The sequence below is a fragment of the Panthera onca genome, chromosome A1 (genome assembly GCF_046562875.1).
Source record: "Panthera onca isolate mPanOnc1 chromosome A1, mPanOnc1 haplotype 2, whole genome shotgun sequence".
NCBI classification, from domain to species: domain Eukaryota; kingdom Metazoa; phylum Chordata; class Mammalia; order Carnivora; family Felidae; genus Panthera; species Panthera onca.
Window position 1 is genome coordinate 88,527,299 of NC_138339.1, and position 26,799 is coordinate 88,554,097.

At 34.5% G+C, this 26,799-nt stretch overlaps 1 protein-coding gene across 5 annotated transcripts in view; it reads left to right on the plus strand.

Moving 5' to 3' along the window:
• TMEM161B (transmembrane protein 161B) overlaps window positions 1-26,799 on the plus strand; it is a 71,476-nt gene that overhangs the window by 19,437 nt on the left and 25,240 nt on the right. For 3 of the 5 annotated variants that reach the window (XM_060635410.2, XM_060635409.3, XM_078448310.2), the window contains 4 exons: window positions 2,860-2,963; window positions 14,371-14,454; window positions 16,536-16,633; window positions 20,565-20,721. In XM_060635410.2, coding sequence (XP_060491393.1) covers window positions 2,860-2,963; window positions 14,371-14,454; window positions 16,536-16,633; window positions 20,565-20,721 — 443 coding nt within the window. Of the gene's footprint in view, window positions 1-2,858; window positions 2,964-11,617; window positions 11,683-14,370; window positions 14,455-16,535; window positions 16,634-20,564; window positions 20,722-26,799 lie in introns of those variants that run through there. The other 2 variants (XM_060635415.3, XM_060635418.3) reach the window with 1 other exon arrangement.

The following is a 26,799-nucleotide window of genomic DNA, read 5'->3' on the forward strand; positions in this document are numbered from 1 at the left end:
TACTTCCTTTTTTTAGAGAACTGTCTGTACATATTTTTCCTCTTTTTTTTTTTTTTTAATTAGGCATTTGGTCTGTTAGTACAGTAGTTATTCCTCCTCATCCCCACCATCCACTGTTTCACTTCCCATGATTTCAGTTACCCAAGGTCAATTATGGTCGGGAAGCAGATGATCCTCCTTCTGAGATACGGTCAGGTCAGTAGGAACCAAATGCTATGTCACAGTGCCTGCGACATTCGCCTCACTTCATCTAATCACGTAGGCATTTTATCATTTCACATCATTACAGGAAGGAGGGTGACTGTAGTACAGTAAGATATTTTGAGAGAGAGAGACCACATTCAGGTACCTTTTATTACAGTATATTGTTGTAATTGTTCTGTTTTGTTATTAACTATTGTTAATCTCTTACTGTGCCTAATTTATAAATTAAACTTTATTGTAGGTATGTACGTACAGAAAAAACATTGTGGATATAGGATTCGATACTATCCAAGGTTTTGGGCATTTACAGGGGGGTCTTGGAACATACCTCCCACTGATTTGGTGGGGGGACTACTGTAGTTGATTTGTAAGAACTCCGTTTATAATATCTAATAAGGAAATGATCCCTCTGTCATGTGAATTACAGATGTCTTTTCCCGGTCATTTGACATTGTTTATATCATTCTCTATTGCAGAAATTTGATTTTTCTTAATTCATAAAGTTTACTTTTTAGAGTAGTTTTAGGTTCACAGCAAAATTAATTGAAATGTATAGAGTTCCTGTGTACCCTTTGCTTGCACATGTTCACCCTCCCCCTCTATCACCGTTCCACCCCACAGTACTACATTTCTTACAGTGATGAACTGTTGGTGGCACAGTTTGTTATAATAAATGAAATTTGATTTTTTTCAACTTAGTTTTTAGTTTTTTTTTTTCAATCAGGAGACTTGTCAGTTTAAAAAAATTTTTTTTTAATGTTTATTTATTTTTGAGAGAGACAGAGATCATAAGAGGCAGAGGGGCAGAGAGAGAAGGAGACACAGAATTTGAAGCAGGCCCCAGGCTCTGAGCTGTCAGTACAGAGCCTGACGTGGGGCTCAAACTCATGGAGTGCAAGATCATGACCTGAGCCAAAGTCAGAGGCTTAACCCACTGAGCCACCCAGGGGTCCCGAGACTTGTCATTTCTTGAAAGCCTTCTCTCTTCTTGAAATTTAAAAAGTTTTCTTACAGAATTAAAATAAAAACTTCAAAAGAGTTATAATAGAGGTAATAACAATGACAATAACAACAAATAGTATTCATACATATGGAACTTTCTCTGTATCAGGCATAATTTATAACCACAGCTTGATTAGGTAGGTTAAGTGAATAGCTTTATTTTATAGGAGAGATAATAAAGGTACATAATGTTTAAATGACCTTTGCAAAGTCATGCAACTAGTAGTTAGTTGGCTGATTTTATCCCAGGCAGGTTGGGTCTAGAATCCATGCTCTTAAACCTGTACACTATACTGCTTCTTTCAAACATTTTTATATTTTTATGTACTTATTTGGTGTATTATGTTTGAGGTAGGAATTCAGCCTTATTTTTGGACTGCTTGGATAGAGGGAGGAGCTAGCAAAGAGGAGTATGAAGAATTGATTGTCATGGTGTGAGTAAAGGAAGGCATGTGGTAGGCCTTGTGGGATACTGCTGAGATTTAAAATAAGGAAAGATAATTTGTTAAGATGAGGTGATATTGATGGTAGATCTTTCAATGGAATGGGCTGAAGCAGAACGTCAAATGGGAACTGTGTGGGGATGTAAGAACATAGAAGCAACTGGAAATAAGTCTTTTGTCAAGTAGCTATGAATATTAGGGAGGAGGGCTGTGTAATGAGGGAAAATCATTGTTATGTTTCAGAAAGATGAAAGAGACTTACAGACGTTACAATGCGGGTAGGAAGGATTCAGATACAGAAGAGATTTTAGAAGATATAGTAAGTAAACTATTCAGAGGTTGACGTTCCTGAAAATCAAAAGGAGGATGGGCTCTTAAGCACATTTGCAGGGATTTGTGTAGAAGATGCTCATTATTTCCAGAGGGTAGAGGAAAAGATGGGTGCAGATACAAATGATTATGAGCTTCTTGGTGAAAAGGGAGGGTTTTCATTTAATGGTGTTTATTTTCTTTGTGAGTACAAGATGAGGGAGGTTGGAAGTGTGGAGATGGGGAAGGTTTTGAATTCGTTATAGTAGAGAATAGGGAGGGACTGATGAGAGTAAACTAAGGAGGCTTTTGGACATTATTGAAGGCCCACCCACTGGAAGTTGGTGATGACAGCACGAGTTAATTTTTTTTCTAGTAGTGACTTTTAGGCCAGTTCTGTCATCACACTTAATATGGTTAATGCTCTTTAATCATTCACTTAATCATTTAATTGTTCACTACCACCTTAGAAGTAAAAGGTAGGCATACTCCTTTTAAAGCTTGCCAAGCTCGTGTTTTAAGTGTATTGAATAGAGTAAGTTTGGAGAAAGATGGAAAAAACAACTACTTTTTACTTCATTTGGATACCCTTAAATAATGGAGAACGTTTCTTGGGAATTGATTTTAAATGTGCATGCTAACCCATTTAACTTTTATTAACATGGATGTTACCCTTGGGGAATTTTGTAGAGGATTATGAGATGAGATTAAATGTTTTAAGCTTAAACATGTGGTCTTGAATGCTTAAATGTCAGAATAATAATGTATTTTAATTGTAAACTCATCTTTTTTAAAGTCTAATTTTTGGAATGTATACAAAGTTTTCCACCAGTGTCCTCAAATCTAAATTTATTCATTGTTAAACTTGTTTGTTTGTTTGTTTGTTTGTTTTTTTATACAGGGTGTGATAGGTATACAGCTGGTCGTTACCATGGTGATGGCCAGTGTCATGCAGAAGATTATACCTCACTATTCTCTTGCTCGATGGCTACTCTGTAATGGCAGGTAAGGCAAGGTTAGGCTGTGTCTGGTACTTTGAAATCTCTCTGTAGTTCAAGTCTCAGACTGATGGACTTACCAGAAGTTAAGCGTGAATTCCTGTTTTCTAAAAACATGACAAAGGGAAGTTATGAGAAAAATCTAGCTTCCTTATTTTTCTTACTTTAGATATTAGTAGTTTATTTTTTTTAGTACAAAGGTAATGGGATCATGGTGAAGAATTCAGTCCTCCCCCTTTCATGTCCCCTTTTGTCCATTGCCATTGAAAATAGCACATCACTTTTCCCATAGTTACCTCCTTAAACAGTTGGTCAACACAGGGAGGCGACTATAAATTGAAGTGATTAAATGTTTTTACCATTGTTGGGAAAATGACTGAGAGCATATATTTGATTATTGATGACTCATTTGAGAGTTTATTATGAGAATTAGGGATTCTTTGTTTTACTGCAAAGAATTTTAAACTTTAACTTAACAAGGAGAGGGCAAAGTTATTTTGCTGGTTTTAATTTTGTCTACTGTGCTGTAAGCTTACTACTATTCCCAATCCTTCCACAAAAGAGCTCAGTTGCCTTGCTGATACGTGTACAATAAAATAATGTCACAAGTAAGGAAGTTGAATATAGGGGATATGAGACAATTGCAGGAAAATGCCCTATAGAAATACATGCCAAAATCCTGTGTAATTATGAAAGGTAAGTTATAGATATGGTACCACAACTATAGTTTTATTCTAACTGTTCATCTCCAGTAAATAACTGCATTCTCTTAATTTGTAGGTCTAGTTTCTTTTGTTTAGACCTTTTGGAATTAGAAAACAATGGATAGATCCTATTCTCCTAATGATTTCATACACTGCAAGACAAATAATAAGCTTTATGATTAGATCAAGGTCATTCTATCCACAAAGCTTAAATCTGCTTTATTGAATTTATTTTCTATGCTTCTTTTCATATCATTTAAATACAGAAAAATATTATTCAGACCTCTTAAAATTTTTTTTGACCGCTGGCGCATGCATGTGTGCACACCCACACAGAATGTGTGAGAGAACGGCTATTTAAAAACATATGTTTTATTAGCAAAGTAAATAATAAAGTTTTAGTAAACTTTAAAACCTCTGTCAGGGTTATTTATAAGAGAAAAGTCAGTCATCTGTAGCTAGTTTTTAAATGTGTAGTCTTGTTTACTTTTTTGCTTATCAAAACCCTTTTCCATAGATCATGAAAGGATAAACATCAACTGGGCAAATTACCATTCATTCTAAATAAATGGAATCTGATTTAATGAACTAGATAAAAGTATGTTAAGGTAGCTTGTTTCTACTGAGAATTCATATTTATAGATTCTGTTTATGATGAATCTCCAGTGAGACTCCAGATCTCTTTGGCTCCAAAGATCTTGGCAGTCTTGTCTCATTTTAGAGTATAGGCAATTTCCTGTTCTTACATTATCTGCTTTCCATTTGTTTTTGTGAAACTTACATTTACTAGTAAAAACTAAAACTTCAGAGATTGAAAACCAAATTCTTTTCTCTTAATATTGGAATTATGTATTATAATTAAAATGGGGGTTTTTTTTGACAAATATTAGCATGGATGTAAATATACATACTAGATGTTTTGTAAATACACATACTACAGATTTGAGGGAGAGTTCAGCATTTAAAAATAAATATGAAGTTGATTATTTTTTGTAATCTTGATTTGCTTTTGTAAACCGATTAACTGTAGTGTTAACATTGTCTCTAATTCTAAATCAGGTTCCAACTATAGCAATCAGAATTTTCTAGAAATAGTTACTCCTTGTTTCATTTCCTCCGTTGTTTTTTTTTTTTTTTATTTTAATGTGTGTGTGTTTAAGATTTATCTTTTTTTAATGTTAATCCTGGAATTTTTAGGTCATGAAGTTAAATCGCTTAATGTTGTTGCCTAACTGTGTTCAATAAGATCATTGATTTTATCCTTTTGGGATAATTAGTGTTTCACCAACCTTTAATGATATGAAATTATGCTGTTTTAATATTGATAAAATGTAAAATCCCTTGTGAATTGCTTATGTAGAAATATTGATCAGAAATGACAGTTTGCATTTTAAACCATATGATGCTGTTGAGTTAAAGAGAAAGATCTGAGGGCATTCTTTATCATCTGTAACATGCTTAAAAGAATTTGAGGGGAAAGGCTCATGAAGACTTAAAATTATGAATAGTGTAGGAAGGCTTGGGAGTGACTGTACTGAATGGAACAACTGAATAGAACTATTCAAATGTATAGCTGTGTAGATACCATGAAAGGTTAATCGTGAGTTTGACAGAAGAGAGTTGTTTTTAGGTTCTGTATATATCGCTCTAATATTTGTCCCACTAGTATTGTATCTTCATATTGTAAATAAATATTCATATTTGCCTTAAAAGTTATGGCCTGTCTTTTTGTATCATATAACTTAATTTATGTCCATCTCTCATCAATCTGTGTCTTTTTGGAATGGAGGGTTTAAAGTGCCATTGGATTTTATTATGTTGATTTAAAGAGTAAGCCTACCACTTACTTAAAGAAGTCAATACCTTGAAGCAATAAACAATTTTTACTTTATAAATTACTGGCTTGTTGATTTTTAATATTAGAAAAACACTAATTTTCTAGCTCTTGTTAAATAACGTATATTGCTGTTAGTATTGTAGATCTCTAGTTTTTAAAAAAATAACTGCATAGTCTTTAGCCTTGTTTAATGCCATTAAATTACCTTTACAATGTTATAAAACTTAATACTGATCAAAAGTTTTATTTCTCTTATGCTATTTGGATCTGTACACTGTGAATTAGGAGAGGAGATGCACTGGGGTATATGTTATGACCTCAGAATCTCAATGTCTGAACCTAATGAAAGTTTGTGATTCTGTTTCCTCAGGCAGGAATCAGGGTCTGATGGGAGAGTTAGAAAGGGTTTGTTGGGCAGCTCTTAAGGTAGATTCTTGACAAAATGGTATTTTAAAGATTCAGCTGTCTTTCCAGTGGTGACTTAGGGACTCTAGGCTTCTGTCTTGTGGCTCTTGTATTCCTCCTGATACCTTGGAATCTTCTGTTAGATGTTGTATCTGTTGGCAAATAAAGGGAATAGGCTATGGATCTTTCAGGAGATGCAAGGGGTCACACTTCGAAGTTGATATATCATTTCTGTCCACATTCCATAGGCTGGGGCCCTGTGACTAATTAAGGCCAAAGGGCAAGTGTGTCTGGGAATGTAGTTTTCATTGTACCTAGGAAGTAAAAGCAAGATTGGTGAGGGTCTAGTCCTTCTCTGCAGTAGGTGATAATGTGTTTACGAATGAGAAAACTCATTTAACTACTCACAGTCACATACTGAAAAATGAAACAGATCTAAGCTTCTTATCCTGAAGTTCAGTTCACAGTATAGTCTTTATTTGATTTATGGAGCTCATCAACTCCAGACCTTGTCCTGGAACTGACATACTTGAACAGAGTTTGGAATTTGGTGGAGGTGAACTTTTCTACAATTATTGTGACTTCTTTTGGCAGTTTACGAGTAATTTTTTAAGATTTTTTTTCTACCTTTTGTTCCTAGTGATACTTAGCCTTTTATAAGCTAATCCTACAGGTTATATATAGTTAGTGTATGGTTTCTCTTCACTTACTGTATTCTTCTGGCTTTTCTGTGACTGCATAGCCACCTTTTATTCTAAATTAAAAGGTATCTCAACATTGATTTTGATTACCACAGACATGCTAAGTACAAAGTAGAGTTTAAGAAATATCATCTGTTCAAATTATACTTCTCACCTCATTATTTGAAATTAAATTTGTTCCACATTACTAAATTATAAATATTTTGTATTCCATTCTTCCAGGGTTTTTTAATAGAAAAAATATTTTTCTTCTGAGAAATGTTTTTCTCCTTTTTTTTTACATGCCTTTTTATATGACTATCAGATTTTGTTGAAGGGATTCTGCTTTAACAAGAACTTAAGTAATAAAATCTCTTCTGCCTGTAACCTGTGAGCATGTATTATTAACTTTGAAAACCCGACGGTGAAGAGTCTAGTGCTCTCAGACTGCTCTATTACCCCCTCTCTTCACAAAGGGAGGAAAAATCATCGGAAGTTGGTTTGTCTGAGCTGCTTTTCCCTAACATAAGGAACACTTTGAACCATCGTTCAGATCATCTGAAGATGTTCTTTATCGTGTCCAGCATACCACTGTATTGTAGCCATAGTATTCTCTACTTTCTATTGTAATTAAAGTTCCTTTCTGTTTTGAAGTTTGCTTGGTCCCTGTTTTCTTGGAGAGGTAAGTGATAGGTTACATTCTTTGTACATTTGAATAGTGGGTTTTGCATGAGGAAGTAGGATTTTGCTTTTTTTTTTTTTTTTTTTTTCCTGCAATAGCTTCCTTGCTGGATGTGCTTTCCATTTCCCTGATTGTTTAGCTCAAACCTTATGCATTCTTCTACCCCTTTATCTCCGGAGGCTCTCACTTTGGTTTGCTACTTCCTGTCATGTGTCCCTCATTGAAAATACATTATAGTTGGATTTACTCTGATTTTGTCTGATCCTGTATTGGGTAAAGAGCACAGTGTACCAACACCTTCATATTCAGTTGCTCTAATTCTTTTTGCCTGTTCTCTTTTGCATGTTACCTGATCCAAGAATCTGCAAGTTCCCTTTGGTGAGAGAAACCTACTATTCAAATGCACAGTAGGTGGGACCTATGACCTAAGGGAAAGGTGTAAACAGTCAGCTACTACCCTGTGGAATGCCTGAGCCCTTGCTCTCTCCTTGCCTTAGTCATCTTAACTTCCAGTTCCAGAATGCCATGCTGTCCTATTAAAATTTCCAGTAAATAACAAGATAATGTGTGTGTGTGTGTGTGTGTGTGTGTGTGTGTGTATATATATATATGACAAACGATATTTTAGCTACTTGTGCTGAAAGGTCTTCTGGGTTTTAAGCGGTATTTGTTTTCTCTTAAGTTTGTTTTTTCTCACTTGTCGAAATTATTGGGATTTAGAATGAAGACTGAAAGTGTCTATATGACCTGTGTTTTGAAATAGAGTTTTGTATTGATTATGTATTAAAACTTTTTTAGCTTGCTCTCAGTACTAAGTTTTTCTGTATTCTTGTTTAGATTTTCATTTCAAATTTCTGAAATTTTTACTTCTAAAAAATTTTGAAGTGGTTTGCTTTAAATTACATTGCTGTTTAAAATTTTTAAGGAATCTACATCAGTATATTTTATACATATATAAATGTATGTATGCATACATTTTCTGATACATATTTTTTCAGTGCTGTTGAACTTCAGTAAGAAAGATAATGGCTTATTAGTATGTTATGTAAGAGATTTACAAGAAAATTATTAAAAAAATATTTCAGTGATTGAGTGGAGTGTAACCCTAGGTTGGCTTTAATTTCTGAGACACTACTGAGAATTTGAATGACACGCAAATTTGTGAAGTGAACGTAAGTGGAAAAAAAAGCCACTCAGTAGCCAAGGTAAATGTCATAAAATACAGTGAGATTCATACATTTAACTTAAATGCAAGAAGTTCAGTTTTTAGTGAGATCCTCTTAATACCTTTTATTTTTTAAAGTTTTTCCCCGTCTTTCAAACACAGTAATGCGTGTGATATAGAAAAAGGTAATAAATTGATAAAAAGGGAAAATAAGAGGTAATGGACTGTATTCTCATCAGCTAAAGACAATCACTGTGTACATTTTGTTGTATTTCCTTCTAATCTTTTCTATTCATATTTTCCTCTCATGGTTGTGATTATATTGTATGTGCAATTTTAGAACATTAACGCAAAGCATTTTTCTCTAATTGTATTTTTGTAACCATTCTTATTAACTGCTACATAGAATCTAAAGCTAATTAGCTTTTATATCTGTCTTCCAAGCCCATATTAGAAAGGCATGGTGCAGCAGTTACAAGCAGATTGCGAGTCATTTTGCTGAGATAGACATACCAACTAATAGCAAAAGACAAGACTAAAAACTGAGACCAGTGCTAAAGTATAGTACAAGGGAACCATATGGTATGGAATCCAACTGTGTACGAAGCACTGACTGTTGAGGAAAACTGTGCAGCTGTACTTCTAGATTTTACTTGGAATTTTCAGATCTTAGGTGGCTACTCCATGCTGCCTGGCTGTCTTTGTATGCTCCACTTCTCTGACAGCTTTTCAACCCAAACCCTTACTCCTCAAATAGTATGCATGCCTGCCTCAGCCTCAGCTCTTGAAGCCAGAGCTCTGCACTCATTTTCTCACCACCAAACCCACAACCCTAGTTACCTGTGCAGCCCCTCTATATTTGTAAAGAATGTTTGTATATTTTAATTTTGGCCCATGGAAGAGGTGTCCTGTCTGTCAGGCCCCAATTCCTACATTTGTGCTCTGTACCCCTTTCCCTCTTTTACCTAGACTGCTCCTTTGGCCATTTCCTTTCTTCCCTGTCATAAATTGCTTCACTTCCATTGGGAATTATTCCTGTTAGCACACACACCCATACACATGCTTCTTTTTTTTTTTCTTTTTTCTTTTTAAAGATCTCTTATTCAAAGTAACAGCAACTACAAATAAAGAAGAGTTACAGCCCTGCCTCCCTCTTCTGTCTTAAAAAACAAAGCCTCTCCCCTGTCCATTTCTTAGTTTTGGCCTATTTCCCTGTTTTCTGTTATAGCCAAATTTGTTACATGCATTGTCTTCATGAACTCTACTTCTCACTTCCTTAATAACTGTTTAGTTTTCTGCCATGTGTTATCTTCCCCTTAGGTGATATTATTGATTCCATAAATACCACAATTGTGTAATGACCCCAGGTTATCTCTGAGCTCTAGATTCGAAAATACAGTTTTCCTCTTGATGTTTTCACTTGATATTTCATAGGTACTTAAAAACTCAAGCATGTTCAGATTCATAATTCTTCCTGTTCTACTCCATCTGAGAAAAATGTACCACCATCTTCCTTAAATCAGAAAGGTAGATATCCTTCATTGTTTTTTTTCCACTTCCTACTTTTAGTCTATCACTGTTGATTCAGTGTCCAAAATATATTTCCTTCTCTCCTTGCCTCCATATAATTCACAGAGCAGCAAAAAAGATCTTAAAATGTAAATGAAGTTATTTCTCTATCCTGTTTTGAGACTATTATTTTAGCATAAAATCTAAACTCCATACTGTGGCCCAGAAGGATGTGCATGATCTGATCCCTTTTTATCTCTTCTGCCTCCCTCTTATGTTTCTCCTTGCATATGGTGCAGCCGTCTCTTTGGCCTTTTGGTTACTGCAGCCTTCTGTGTTCTTTCATGCCTTTGTGCTTTTGGACATGCTCTTCTCTTCCTCAATGCCGTTCTCCTCCATTCTTCTCATCCTTTAGGTTGCTGGGTAAATGTCATCTCAGAGAGATCTTTGTAACCTACAACCTAAGGCTTTTCTCTCTCATTCTCACCATTTGTTAGGTTCTTTTATATAGTATCCGACTTGTGGCGGGTTTTTTTTTTGGCCATTTTTTACTTGGTTAAATTCTGCCCCAACTGGAATACAAGCACCAAGAAAGCAGGGACTTTATTGTATGTGATTACATCTCCATTGCTCAGCGGAGTACTTGACCATAGGGGACTCCATAACTGTCTGATGGATGGATGGATGGATGGATGGATGGATACATACATGAGTAACAGACTAGAAGTGGCCCTAAGAGCACCCAGCAGCCTAAGGTTCCAGCTTTGAACAATAATTTTTACTGATGAAGATGACCCATTTGTCCAGTAAGAAGTATAATAAATGCAATCTATTCTAGAAAAATGGGTTCACAAAATGAGATTAAACAAGCTCGAGTATATTTAAAAAGAAAATGAGTCCTAGAAAATGTTAAGGATCTTAAAATATTTCATTATTATAGCATTCTAAAAGTAATTTAAGTTTTCCTATACTAAGAGTTCTTTTACAGATTAGTAATAATTAGCAATTATTCCTCAGTGCCAAACAACTAATTTCAGTCTTTATAAATGAGTTATTGCATAAGTGATCTTCTCAATGTTATGCACTCAATCTTTATCATTCATGGATTGTGTATTTGTTATTTGCTTACTTGCTGAAGTTCATTTGTAACCCCCCAAATTCATACTGGTGGTGCTTTCAAGATCATTCATAGACATATCCAGATTGGCAAAATATTTGAGTGGCCCAATGCCCACGTTCCCAGCTGAGGCCTTGTTTCACTTTTCATATTATAAACAAGTGTGCTTTTTGTGGTCTGTTTAGTACCATGTTGTTCACATTTTAGCTTTAGCTTTTTGTTGATTTCACTATTTAAAATGGCCTCCAAACATGGTGTTGAGGGGTTGTCTAGTGTTTCGAGGCATAAGAGGGCTATGATGGGCCTTATGGAGAAAATGCATTAGAAATATTCACAGAACTCAGGAAAATACTATACTTATGATTATAGTTATTAAATAAGCTTTGTTCAGGTGTGAATTACAGTGCTATTGGCTGTGAATTTAATGTTAATGAATCAACAGTATATATTAAATAAGGTGTCTTTAAACTTAAACACACATAAAACAAGGTTTTGTATTTATTGGTTGATGAAAATGTTGTGACCAGAGGCTCGCAGGAACCTAACCCTGTATTTCCCCTAGGAGCAATGTTCAGTGTTCGCGGCGACTTTATAGAACATAACTACCGCGAATAACGAGAATCGACTGTAAGTTAAAATTCTGGACTTAAATCGAAATTTCAGGAAGTGCCTCCTCACCCATGTTAATTAGAGTTTAGTGACTTTTTGGTTGGGATATATTTTATTTTAAAACCTTTAAGGGGAGAACTGAATTAATTTTGGTTCAGTGATCCTTTTTGAGCACTTACTATATGCCAGTAACTGTACTAGTTTTGAAGTATACAATAACAAGTAAGTCTTAAAATCTTTACTCTAAGGATCTTTCAGTTAGGGGAGTATTTCATTTTAATCCAACTGGTCTGTTACCAACTGCAGTTTAATTTTGACACTACCTGGAGTTAATACAGACTCCATGGGTTAAAGACCAATTTCTCTGCAAGAATGCCTAGGTTTCCAGATGCCAGCTGCACGTTCTTGGAATCCTCAGGCCACCCGTATTTCTGTATACTGGCTACTGGCTACAGATTGGGGCATTTTTATGACCCCTCTCAGGTTCATTAATTTGCTGGAACAGTTAGAACTCAGGAAAGTGCTATACTTATGATTAAAGTTTTATTATAGAGATGGTATAGGAGGAGATTTCGGAAGAAGTGCAGTTTGCATTCCCTCCCTGTGGAGTCAGGGCATGTCACCCTCCAAGCACATCATTGTGTTGACCAACCAGGATGCTCCTCTCACCTCCAGTGTCCAGAGGTGTTTTGGAATTCCATTTTACATAGGTATGACTTTAAATAATTGGCCACAGGCTTGAACTTAATCTCTAGCCCACTTCCCCTTCTTGTAGATCAGATGGCTGAGGATCCCCACTTTAATCATATAGTTGGTATTTCTGGTGACCAGTCACCATCCTGAGGCTATCTGGAGGTCCACCTGGAGTCCTCTAATTAACATACCAAAGATACTCCCTATCACTAAGGAAGTTCCAAAGACTTTTGAAGCTCTTTGCCAAGAATGGGGGGCAATGACCAGATACATTCTTTTTTTACACCATAGGGCAACTTGCCTTATAAATAGTAAAAGGTAAACTAGAAGTTTGCCAGATAGGGGCATTGATATTTATAAGCAGATACAAGAATATATGCAGAAACATCAAGGGATGAAAGAATTTGTAGAGTAAAATGTCACTTAGTCTAGCTAGAATGTCATGTTCCAAGGGGGAGTTGTTGAAGGTGAGTCTGGTAAAGTAGATAGTAGTCAGATCATCAAAGTCTGTGGAAATAGGAGGTCACAAATCCTATGCGCATATGAGCCTTACAGTGTGTATTCTAACTTTAATGGAAAATTTCAAACATATACAAAGAGTAGACAGACTAATACAGTGAATATGTAATGATTTTTATGATCTCCTATGTACATATCACAATTAACAGCTGGTGGTTAACATGTTTCATCTGTTTTCCCCTTCATCTCTCCTCCCCCTAACATATTACTTTGTAGCAAATATTATTTCATTCATAGATATTTCTGTGTATATCTTTAAAGTATATAAGCTTTTCAAATAACTATAATCCTATCTTTACAGCTAAAAAAAATTTAACAGTAATTTCTTAATGTCATCAACTATCCAGTCATTATTCAAATTGCCAGTTTTGCAGTGTTTTTAAAAACAGCAAATCACTTGCTAACTTTTTAAATTGTGACATTTTACTTTAAAAATGTAGATTTTTTTGTAAGTGAAAAATTGGAAGGTTTAGCAATACTAGGTGTATGTTTCTCCTTTATAAAAACAGGGCCTTGATCAAAGTCTTTGCCTAGCTGCCACTTAACTGTTTTACCTTGAGAAGACTCTTATAAAGGATTTAAACAGTCATTTACCTTAATAAGATTTGCATTATGGAAAGATAACTAAAGTTGGGATCAAAATGCACTGAGGAGAGTGTCCTGGCAAGACAAAGAGACCAGTTAGAGAGTGTTGCCAATAGAGCTAGAGAGGGACATGTGCTGAACTTAAAGTTCTTACAGGGAGCAGAGAAGTTAAAATTTTAAGAGTTAAAGAACAGAATTAATGATAATATGTGGTGAGGGCACATTGAAGATGAAACTAGAATATCAAATTTAAGTAGTGGGTAGGAAATTCAGGTGAGATAGGAAATTGAGAATGAACAGGTGGGTGCTTGGGAGGGAGTAAGTGATTTGTTTGGGTGTTCTATAGACTACATGGTGGAGGTGAATATACCCTGTTGTTGGTTAGTTAAACCCTAACTTAAAGGGTTTTGTAAGTACAACTTTTTACTCTAATTCTTCAACACATAAAGTTTCAGAATTCTCCAGGTAAAGGAGGGGAGGATAGGAAAGTAAAGACTACTTGTAGTTTTGAGGACAAAGGATTCTTTTTAAGACAACTGTCAATTACTTCTATGTAAATGAGGGGTGGGTGGAAATTCTAATGTGCTCTTACCTGCAAAGTTCACTCCGTTTACTTTTAATAGTAAGCCTGTATAGCCTTAATATATATTAATACAATGTCAGTTTTAAGAAATATATCTACAAACAGCATTGCAGGGTCTGGCATCTAGTAAGTGCTTGGTAAGTGCTGGGTTTGAATCAAAACCCTTTTAAGGCTTAAGCAGTAGTATTTAATTCAGATGAGAGTTTTTCACCTGATAATTCCCTTCAGTGTCTTCACACATAGGAAACTCAATAAATATTTGTACCATAAATGAATAATTCTGGTGATTTTAATTTCTTTATTTAAAAGGATTCTTTTTTTCTTAGTTTGAGATGGTATCAACATCCTACAGAAGAAGAATTAAGAATTCTTGCAGGGAAGCAGCAAAAAGGGAAAAGCAGAAAAGATAGGTAAGTTACATTGTTGAGTTTGTAAAGTGTTAATATTTGACACATTTGATATAAATATATTTTTTTACTTTGGTTAAATGAACATTTACTGCTTATGCCATGTGCAGTTAATACATTTGAGATCAAAATCCATGATCTAACATAATTTTAAATTACCCTTTAAAAAAACCCAATATGTAGTAATTTAATATATAAGCACAGAAGCGAATATTTTACTCAAGAATGGTTAACTTTATTCTTCTTTGTGTTTAAATTATGAAAACAGTACAGCCATCATATTAAAACTTGGTGGGGGTTGACTGGGGAGAAAACCATAGCCTGTGTCTTTACCCTATAACTCATTTACAGATACCTGTTGGTTTGTTTTTTTCCCCAGGTTTTGCTTTTATTCAGTATTAGTTTTTAAATAAAAGGGGTAGACAGTACAACTTCTTAGGTCCCATTCAGTTGCTGCATATTATATTGACATTTAAAGTTTATGAAGAAAACTGCCTGCTAATAAACCTCACTGAATGGACGACCAAACTTACTGTGAAATGGAAGGACCAAACTTAGTAATTTTCTAGGATCTCTCCAGCTTTAAAATTTTATATCTCTATTTAAATTGAATTCTCAAGAAAAGTACATGATAATTACCCTCTCTATATGGACCTTAGTGTCCTCAACTGAGGAGGATTTTAGGACCTGAAACTATGATTCTAATATATTACAGAATGTCATTGACAACAACTTGTCACCAAATTTCTCATGTGTATCATAAAAATTATATTAACCTGGGCTAATGCATTTGTAGGTGCTAGAGTTTTTTAAAGCATTAATGATTATTTGGCATGAAATTGAAAATTTTAAAAAGGACCTTTTTTTCTGATCTTACTGCCATTCTCTTTTGTGCTTATTACAAATACACCTTGAAGATCATTGAATATTTAAGTGTAAGCCCTCCTTCTCTTTATTATTATTCTGAAAAGGCTTGATTTATTGACATAATTAATATTTTTACTGAGGTTTTCCCACAATAATTGAAAAATGTGTCTTGGTATTGTAATTAATGCTATTGAAAATTTATTATTTTCTATATACATGTGATTGTCTTTAAAAATTAAATTTAGGAATGATCACATGTGTACCTGAAGAATTCTTTTATTTCTCCCATTTGTGATTCTCAGAGCAACTCCAGATTAGGTGTTCACATTATTGAATTTCTCATGCACATAAATCTTAGTATATTTCTTCAACTCTGACTTGTTTATAGCTACAGGTTTCTTTATGTGTAGACATGTATAATTTCAAAGAGAAATGCGTATTGTCTTCATTTGTTTTTACTCTTCTACCTAAAGAAATAGTTGAATAGTTTCAAAGTGAAATACAAGAAAAGATTCCAGTTTTTATGTGTCATGTCATAGTAGAGCTACTTTTGGGGCACCTGGGTGGCTCAGTCAGTTAAGCTTCCGACTTCAGCTGAGGTCAAGATCTCCTGGTTCATGAGTTCAAATCCCGTATTGGGCTCTGTGCTGACAGCTCAGAACCTGGAGCCTGCTTCAGATTCTGTGTCTCCCTCTCTCTCTGCCTCTCTCCTGCTTGTGCTCTGTCTCTCTCTCGAAAATAAATAACAAATGTTTAAAACAGAAGAAAAAGAGCCACTTAACCTTATTTTAGGTTTTCTGAGATTTTCTTCCATTTGTTTAAATATTATGTGATAATGGTATTTCTTTAATTTTAGAATTGCTTTTACTCTTATACCTAAAGAAAGAGATGTTATATTGTCTTTAAATGTATAGAAGAGAGAATAAGAGAAATAGAGTGAAATGCTAAGCTAGCAATCAAGATTTTGTCACTAATTTAGTACCTCTTACCCCGGTAATCTGTATGATTCACGTAATAATTTACATCTACGTTTCGTAGTCCCCCACCCCTTTAAAAACTACTTTTGGGTATTCTACCTCCTTTTTTGATGAAATATTAGAAATTCTGCTTTTTTTTATACTGTGAAATTTAAAACCTCTTTTGTGATTAGTTGATACAAGCACTTGGATAACAGTGTAGGTAACTTGTTTTTTGTGTCACTTGTCTGATTTTTATAGGAAATATAATGGTCACATTGAAAGTAAGCCATTAACCATTCCAAAGGATATTGACCTCCATCTAGAAACAAAGTCAGTTACAGAAGTGGATACTTTAGGTAAGGGGAATCTTGGTAAAGTGTTTTGTAAATCTCATTTTATACTATGCTAGTGAAAGTGCTTCCATTTTATCTATTGTGGCTAGATTTTTTTGGTTAGTTTTTAATCATTAAGTCCATTTTACAGAATACGAAATCTTTTTCAGAACTTAGAAGCTCAAAATGACTTCATTTAAATTCCTTTGTCTATTCACCTAACTTGTACTAAGAATTATTTTTCCCATTTTTCAGAAGAGGCTGACTTACATGTTTGTTATGCAGTTTCTGTTTTATGTCGAGATCACAGTCAGTTTTCGTTATTTTGAATTCTAGACTTCTTACCATATGTGCCATTCTGCTCCTTTTATGATATGGCTTACAGAAATGCATTTGTGTGTTTGTATTTAATTACCTTTAGTAGAATGATTCAGCTTTATGCTCATGTTTAGTAGAAAGGAAAGTGGTTTTAGAATAACAAAGTGGAGAGCACCTGGGTGGCTCAGTTGGTTAAGCATCCGACTTTGGCTTAGGTCATGAATGATCTCATCGGTTGTGGATTTGAGCCCTGCGTCAGGCTCTGTGCTGACAGCTCAGAGCTTGGAACCTGCTTCAGATTCTGTGCCTCCCTTTCTCTCTGTGCCCCTCCCCTGCTTGTGCTCTGTTTCTCAAAAATAAGTAATGTTAAAACATTGGATTAGGAATCAAAAAACTTGAATTCAATATTTGCTTTTACCCACTGTGTATCTCTAATAAGTCATTTGGTTTTTTTTTTCCTGTATATCAGTGTTTATAATTGCATAATAACTATGATGATTTTAAATTTAAAGTGAAATTTATGTGAAATTATTTGAATCGTATAAGAGAATGATATCTAAGGTGAAACTGTATTAAACACTGATTTTCAAATGGGGCTGTACATCAGAATCATTTGAACAGCTCTTAAAAATAAAGATTCTTGGGGCGCCTGGGTGGCTCAGTCGGTTGAGCTTCCGACTTCGGCTCAGGTCATGATCTCACGGTCTGTGGGTTCAAGCCCCGCATCGGGCTCTGTGTTGACAGCTCAGAGCCTGGAGCCTGCTTCAGACTCTGTGTCTCCCTCTCTCTCTGACCCTCCCCCGTTCGTGCTCTGTCTCTCTCAGTCTCAAAAATAAATAAACATTAAAAAAATAAATTAAAAATAAAATAAAATAAAGATTCTTCATATCTACCTCCAGAGATCCAGTAAATCTAGAGTGAGTTCTGGGAATTGAATTTGTATTTGTTAAAATGCTCTTAGTGACTCTTATTTTTGACCAGTTTTGAGAACTAATGGTTTACATGATAAGTGAGGGATAAAAATAACATATTAAAAGGAATAATTTTGGTAATGTATAAATCATAACCACCCCAGAAAAGCCTTAAGAGATTCATGTAGCATCTCATATAGAATTATTTATTGATACAGAATGACTTCAAGATATTTGAAAGTTGATTCTATATTTACAAATATTTTACATACATATACATATATATATATATACACACATACATATATATATATATATATATATATATATATATATATACACACACACACCTGGGAAGAGTGTCCTAGAACCCAAAAAATGTCCGTGAGGAACGGTATAAATCAGTTGTCATACTGGTTTTCGACTGGTTATGTCATCCACTTTTTTTCTTTTTAATTATTTTTCATGCAAAATTTAAAACATTTAAAAGCACTTTGACTTTTTGATTGGTTGTCACATTTCTTTTACTAATTTTATATGTGTGCTTGTATAAAATGTTCACAGATGTGTAAATACAAGAATATATATATATATATATTTATTTATTTATACATTCTCCCTGATTTCTAGTACATATTTTTGTAATTTTTACTAATAACTAATATTAAATGAGTAATTATCAACTTACTAACTTTAATAATAACTTCAACTGAGTACTTGTCAGGCATTGTTGTAAGTGCTTTCCTTGTATTAACATTCTTGTAATTCTATAGGGTATGTAACGATTATCGACCTTTTTTTGTAGGGAGGGGCAAGGACTCGAACTCAATTAAATAATTTGGCCAGGGTTACACACCAAATGTGGTAGAGACAGTCATTGAGAACTAGGCTATTTTAACGAACTTACAAAGATTTAAATTATGTCTTTAGAACATAGCTTATTCAATATTTTGTTTCATTTGTACAGTTTTGAAACTAACTGCGAATGATAGTAGTTTTAACAAGTGGTCACATAATTTCAAGAGCAAAATAATGGAGAGAGATTTTACTTATGTTTATATTTACGTAATCATTTGTGAATGCATGCTGTGTATGTGTGTTTAGGTAAAAGTAGAGAATTTTCTGCCTGTATTTAAGGTATAGTCACAAGCTTAACACAAACCACTAGGCTTGATGAACTATAAATTTTCTTTTGATTCTAATAGCCTATTAAAAGACACATATGTATATTATTGAATACAAAACAAATATAATACTTGGGTTAAATATGTAGCCACGCATGTGTATAATTTGTACTTTTTTTTTGAATGTATATATTATTGGTATCCCAATAAGTATCCTGAATGTCTGTCTCAATTTGTATTAGCTCTATTACAAGAACCTCTTAAAGCGTATAAGAGTATTTGAAAAGTCACTTGGCTGTTTGCTGTGAGAGTTCTCTGGAGGAAGCTTCTGTGAATGTGAGTGGGCATGAAGATGTGGAACACTTACTTCACCTGTTATTAATAAAAATTGAAAGCCTTTAAATAAATGGATATTTGTCTATCTGTTCTACCCATTTCCCTGTCCTCCTTCTGGAAGGTTATTCAAAAGGATGATTGTAGTGGGGAAGAGAGGTGGCTAGAGGGTAAGAATCCCTCAACTGCTTGAGGGTAAATCAGACTGTTGTTCCTAGGCTATTACATCTTTCACACACAAAAAAGCTAACACACCCATAATAACTTGAAGCAAATAAAAATTGACCCAGTCGTAGAAGGATTTGGAATTTTTGCTATCTCACAGAGATGTAAGTCTGGTTGGTTTGTTTTGATATTGTAAATAAGTCTTACTTTGAGTCTGGTATTTTATTTTCAAAATACTTTTTCTGTGAGTGCGTGATTTTAAAATATCCTCAGATACTACAGTTTATAACTAAAATTTTTCTAAAGCAGCGTAGATCATTTTATTATGTGCCAGTGGGAACGTAGGAATTGATGTTTATGTATATGATTTATTTGCACATTTTCAGGAGGTCTTCTACAAAATGATGTTGATATTTTGGACTCTACTCTGGCAGAAGTAAACAAGAATATCTGAGATGAAAAAGATAAAATCATTTATTATCAGAATGCTAATTTTAATGTAAACCCTTTGTTGAAGGGGTATGGTGTTATGGAAAATTGACAGGCATTTCATCAGCTTTTCTTGCAGGAGCACAGGAGGGAATAAAAAGTATATTTGTTATTTCAATCTGTAGTAACTCACAAAATTATTAATCCGCCTTTAGTACAGTTAATAACTGTAACAAAGTTTACCTCTTCCTTCATAGAAATGAAAAATGTATGTAAGTCTGTAGGACTGTATACCAAGTTAAATCCTGAAGTTAAAGTATCATCCTTGAGATTCTTTAAAAAAAAAAAAAAGCTTTTTAATTTCTGTAAAAAACAGCTACTCCGCTAAGAAAATACCAGCTCATTTTGCAATCATGTTTTTAACAGTTTAAATCATTTTTGATAATCATTTTAGGTTTTAAAAATTATTTAATTTATGAGGTATTAAAATATAATTTTGGATGTCAGCATTCTTGATCTGTTTTCTGCATTTTTAGATTCTCCTATTTGCAAACCTTAACATTGCATATCAACAGATTGAGTAAAGTTTAGCATGATTAAAGTTATTATAGATAAATCCTCCTGAGCTACTTACAAAAGTTTAAGTAAACTTTTTTTTTAACTTTTATTTTTCAGCATTGCATTACTTTCCAGAATACCAGTGGCTGGTGGACTTCACAGTAGCTGCTACACTTGTGTATCTAGTAACTGAAGTCTACTACAACTTTATGAAGCCCACACAGGAAATGAATATCAGCTTAGTCTGGTGCCTGCTTGTTTTATCTTTTGCAATGTATCCTTCAAAACATCACTAATATTAACTTATATATTTGTTCGTCTTGTGCAGCTAACACAATTAGACCTCATCTCTAATTTGAAAAAACTTTTAGATTATTAGAGAATTTTTCTTTGTTGAAATCCTCTATATTTAATAGAAAAAATTTTCCAAAGTAGAGGTAGTTTAAAAAGTGAAATATAAGAAAAGATGCCAGTACCTTTCCTTTGCTTTCTCATGTGAATCTTAGGGCACAGAGGAGCCACTTTACCCTGTTTTAGATATTCTGATATTTTCTTCCATATGTTTAAATATTATGGGATAATGGTGTTTTTCTAATTTTAGATTATTGTATCATTCTCCCCCTTCCTTCTCCCAAAACAGTAAGGAAATAACTGTTCTATCAAATCAGTAGTCAGTTTTAGTGATGCCCCTGAAAATATTATTTATAGGGGTGCCTGGGTGGCTCAGTTGGTTAAACCTCTCTTAATTTCAGCTCAGGTCATGATCTCACAGTTAGTTTATGGGTTTGAGCCCCACATTGGGCCCCGCGCTGATGGCATAGAGCCTACTTGGGATTCTTTGTCTCCCTTTGTCTCTCTGCCCTCACGTGCATGTGTTCTCTCTCTTTCAAAAACAAATAAGTTTTTTTTTTTTAATACTATTACAGCAAAGCATTATAGTGTCTTATTACCTTCCTTGAACAATTTTTTTATTCTCATTACATAGAAGCTAAGTTTTTTTTACAAAATTCTAAAATTTGGTAGTTCAAATAAGTCATTTCTATTTTGTTTTCCCATGTAAGTATCTTTCTGGAGCTCTCAATTCTGTAAACTGACTGCATAGCTGTTAACCTGGGATTTTCTTCATTGACTTTCTAAGAATTCCCTGTGCCTGTTTTTGGATCACATCATCTGCCCTTCCTTGGCTTACTGTTTTGCCAGTATAATGTCCTTGATTATAATGTCCTTTTGCCTCCTATAATGTCCTTGAAAGGGGTGCTACATTTTTTTATTGATATAATCTTGCATGCCTGAAATTATTTTTTCCTCATACTTAGTTGATGGTTTGACTCTGTACAAATTCTAATTGTTGAGAAACTGGATGTCTTCTTGCTCTTGGAATATGCCTCCCTTTCCCATTGCATACACCCTCCAGATGCTTTTTCTCTTTTGGTATTATGAAGTTTTCATCGCTGATTGGGTTAAGTTCTTGGTTTAGCTTTTATATCTGGGAAGTCATCCTTTATTATTGGGCAATATTTTCCCCTTTTATTAAAATTAAATATTTTCTCCTCCATTTCTACCTCTCCAGAGATAATTTCTTCCAGCTCCTTTCTGTTTGAGGTTTCCTACCATATTTCCATGTGCATACAAAGCTACTGCTTGTTTTTAGTTTTAGGCTATAACTGTTACTATTACCATTTCATTCTGGAAATGAGGACTTGGCACATTTGTCATCTATTACTGAACATTTCCCATTCACCTCATCTTCTAGAGATAGTAATGTCATTTTTTAGAGGGATATTTAATGTTTATGTTGTAATTATATAAATACTATTCACAGATAAATATTTGCCTTAATTTTTCATTTGCATTTTTTTTTTTTTTTTTTAATACATGATCTTAATTCAACCTAAAACTCTTCTGGTTGTATAAATCTCTCAATATATCAGATATATCAGGTAGTATGTTAGTTTCATCTTTGAGAAGGTTCTTGTGGAGTCCTTGGACCCAGTTTCAATTGGTTAATCTTTCCACTTGATGCACAGCTATCCTATTGGGATCACCAGTTTTCACTATCTTAGGGATTGTCTTTATTTCTCTTGACTTGGAGCTATTTTTCCTATATTCCATGTCTCTTCCTTGGTTTACTTTCTCATTTGGGTGGAGCATATGCTCTAGTATTAAGAAGGTTGCATGAGAAGTGCATTTTTTGTGATCTTGCATTCCTGAAAATATTTTTATTCTGGCTGAAAATTACTTGATCTGTTGATTGAGAACAGAATTCCGGGTTTAAAGTTATTCTTTTGGTAATTTTGAAGGCATTGTTTCATTGTCTTCCTTTTCATTCTTTTAATGAATTCTAGTTGCCATTCCAGTTTCTGATTTTTTGTATATTCTCTTTTTTTCTCTGGAATTTTTACCATCTTTTCTTTGGCTACGTAAGGTGTTGAAATTTTATGGTGATGTACCCTTTTGTGAATCTGTTTTCATCCATTTTGCTGAGACTTTACTCTCTGGAAATGCATGTTCTTAACTTCTAGAATATTTTTTTGAATTATTTTATTTGTGATTTTCTTTTCTCCATTTTCATTGTTTCTGGAATGTTTATTGTTCAGATACTGGATCTCTTAGACTGGCTAAGATTCTCTTCTTTCTCTCATATGTGTTCATATTTTGATAGTTTTTAATTTTGTGGGAGGTTTTTCTCAATATTCCCAACCCTTTGAGTCTCTGTTTCTAATTTCTGCTGCAATTTTTAAATTTTTTTTTAATGTTTATTCATTTTTGAAAGAGAGACATAGCATGAGCATGGGAGGGGCAGACACAGAATCTGAAGCAGGCTCCAGGCTCCAAGCTGTCAGCACAGAGCCTGATGCAGGGCTCGAACTCAAAAACCGTGAGATCATGACCTGGGCCAAAGTTGGCTGCTTAACTGACTGAGCCACCCAGGCGCCCCACTGCTGTAATTTTTAATTACTTTCAAGAGCTCTTCTTTTGTTTTCCCGTCCCACCCTAAGGAAATCTGCTTGCTTTAGATTAGGTTATCTTCTTGTGTCTATTTGAGATGTTGATTTTGTTCAGAGTTGTCTCTCTGGCAAGTATGATTTTTGTTGTAGGTTGCTTTTGTTTGCTTGGTTTGGTTGTAGTCTTTTATGTTAAGGGCTTTTCTTAGCTCTGGTGATTGTTTTTGCCTGTGTCAAGTCTAAGCCACTAAAAAGCTGAGTGAAAGTTTTAAGCAGATGGTGAGGCAAGTTGTTGAAACATCTAGATGGGCCAGGGATCATCTTTTTTACCCTCTCCAAAGCATAAATCTCCAGACCTCTTTGAGGTGGGGGCAGTTTTAAAGTGCTGCTTTTTAGTAGTGCTTCTTTTTACTAGTCCTTCTTTTTAATATCTCCTGCCACCCCTAATAAGCACATTTGCACTTTAGCCCATTGTAGAGAATTACATGGCATCTGACCACTTCTTATCCTACCTGGGAGCTCTGCAGTAACATCAGGTTTTATCTTAGCTTTCCATTTGAGTTTCCTCATGCTGTTTAGTCAGTTACCATTTACCTGCCTGCTTTCTGGCTTCTGGAGTTTTACTGCTTTTATTCTTCTCATTCATTGTATTTATGTACCCCAAAACAAGTTTCCTTTATACTGTCATTTTGGTGGAGGTTAGGGAGAGACCAAAAGTCAGTGGAAATGCTCAATCTGTTATTTTTATCCACAAGTTTTATATTGACTGTTTAATAAGATTCTGTTTTTTGTCTTCTTTTTCAGGGACTCTTGGTAATGGCATATTCTTCCTTTGAATGGTTCTTTAATATATCTCCCTTTTTCCACTTATTCTATACTATTTTCTTAATTTTTCTCTTAATTTTCTCTTTTAACCCTTTTGTTGAATTTTTTATATCAACTTTTTAAAAACATTTATCTATTTTTGGGAGAGATGGGGAGAGAGGGAGACAAGAATCCCAAGCAGGCTCCATGCTGTCAGTGCGTAGCCCAACTCACGGCTCCATCCCATGAACCCTGAGATGATGACCTGAGCTGAAACCAAGAGTCAGCCGCTTAACTGACTGAGCCACCTGGGCACTCCCTTGTTATTTTGTTGTTGTTGTTGTTGTTGTTTTTTAATTTTAAAAACTTGGAATGTTCTCATAGCATTCTTGTGTCATGGATACATAATATCTTTATATTTCTAAGGATATTACTATCTTTTAATTTTTAATTTGCACCTTGTATTGTTTATTTTCTGAGTATCCCTCCCCTTTTGCTTTAATCATTGTCATGTTCGAGATTGTTCTTAAATGTTTCATGTCCTTTGATTTTCTGTTTATATTTAATGAGGAAGAATTTAAAAATTAGAAGTTTTGTGCAAGTGGTTGCAACTTGTTGATTGGTGGCCTTTTTCGTGCATGATTAAGTGGGGACTTTATATTATCCTGGGGGAGACCTCTTAATATTATTGTCTGCAGATTGTTTGGGTCTGTCATTTTCTCCAACAAGAGTTGTCCATTTTCTCATCTTTGGGGTATAAGTGTAACAGCCAGTGTTACAGATACCGATTGGGGAAGAAAACTCAGAGACTCAGCATTCAGTGTATAGGCATTAATTTAAATGCATGTCTGTGTCCCCCTTGTGCCCCTTGTTTTCAGGTCTTCATTGCCACCCTAAGTTTTGCATAAATATTCCCAAGCCCAGTCTTTTCTGGTTTTAACATTTTCTCATAGTATTTCTTCTAAGGTTCTGCCAGAGTTAAGGGACGACCATCACCTAATCTGTATGCTTAGGCAAGAGAAGTTGTAAGAAGTCTAATTATTGCTAACACAGACATACAGCCTATCCTGTTTGCATTAATTCTGTAACCCTGCCTTCAAAGGTGCCCACTTACCTCTAATTCCTGACTTTTCCAGAAGCTTTTTATGAATGAGCTGGCTTTCTTTTCGCTGGATTTTTTTCCCTCTGTAGACCCAGTGTAACAGAGAAAGCTGAAACCTAAATCGGTTTTTGCTTGTCCCATCTACTTAGATGGTCTTCCAACTTTTGTTGATAATTCTTTTCTAGAAACTATCATCTCTTCCTATTTTTTGTTTCTTATGGCTTTTAGTTTCTTTCCTATATGGTTTATTTAGTCAAATTTTGGAAGTAAGAATAAGTGCATGTTCTACATCTTCTATATTCAGCTAGAGACTGCTGAACTATCTTTTAATACTATAAGTGGATACTATTTTAAATATATGATATGACTTGGCATTCAACACCAGTATGTTCTTTGTTGACTCTTCTGGATTGAGTTAGGTATAACGTAGACCAGAAGAGCCAGAACAAAATCTTAAGAGTTGACATCTTTACCAGGTATATATTCTGTTGGATAGAAATACTGATCATGTGTGTCAGTTGAGAAACATCCCCAGATGTCTAGTGCTACACTCATTTCAACAGGAGATTAAGTTGAAGCATTTAGAATATTACTATTTAATTCTATAGTATTAAATATGTGAAAGTACTATGCAGTCAGAATAAAGACCCATCTCTAGACATCAGGTTATATAAACACCAAAAATATCTTAACTTGGAAATTAGCACTAGCTCCCATGTTACTTTTTTCATACTTGAGTTCTCATGTTCTCTGAAATATCGCTTCTTTTGGAGTATGCTCGTCTTCATTTTCTTCATGGTTGATAGCATGATGTCAGATAACGTTTGTGATATTTATGTTGAAATGCATAAATAGTGCATTGATAACCAGTTTGATTTAATGTGATACAACCCTTAGTACCTATTTACCAGAGAAATTAGAAAAATGTACCTCTTAAGAGCTACTCAGACTATTGTTTATGTGAATAAATTTCATCTTTCATTTCACTCAGTAATGCCTAATAATGTGAGAGCAAAGGTCCCACACAGTCTTCAGCACTGAACTGGCTCTGCTTAGTTTTGAGTAGTGCACTCGTGAAATGCACCAAACAATAGCATCTCTGCGGGAATCTAGTAGCTGGCTGTCTCCACCATCCTAGAGAAGACAGGAAGTGCTGAAGGGCTTTAGAATCCAAGCTATTTTCTGCCAACTTTGACCCTTCACAAAAGGGACAGGGAAGAAGGAAAGTAGAATTGTGTATATGTTGAGGTATGTGATTTTCCTTCAAACTTGCATCGTGTGAGAAAATGATCAACTGCCTTCAGTAGTATGCAGGAAACCAGAATTTGAATGTCATATCCAGATTAGCACTAGGGAGGAGTCTGTTTATAGCCTATCTTTTATCTTAGTTATAACATATCTGGTATGCCTTTCACATCGTATGCACAGAGTATAACTGCTGTGACCTCTGTTTGGCTTCTCTTTATTTTCTTATTGTATGTGCCTACTTATTAGTCAAACA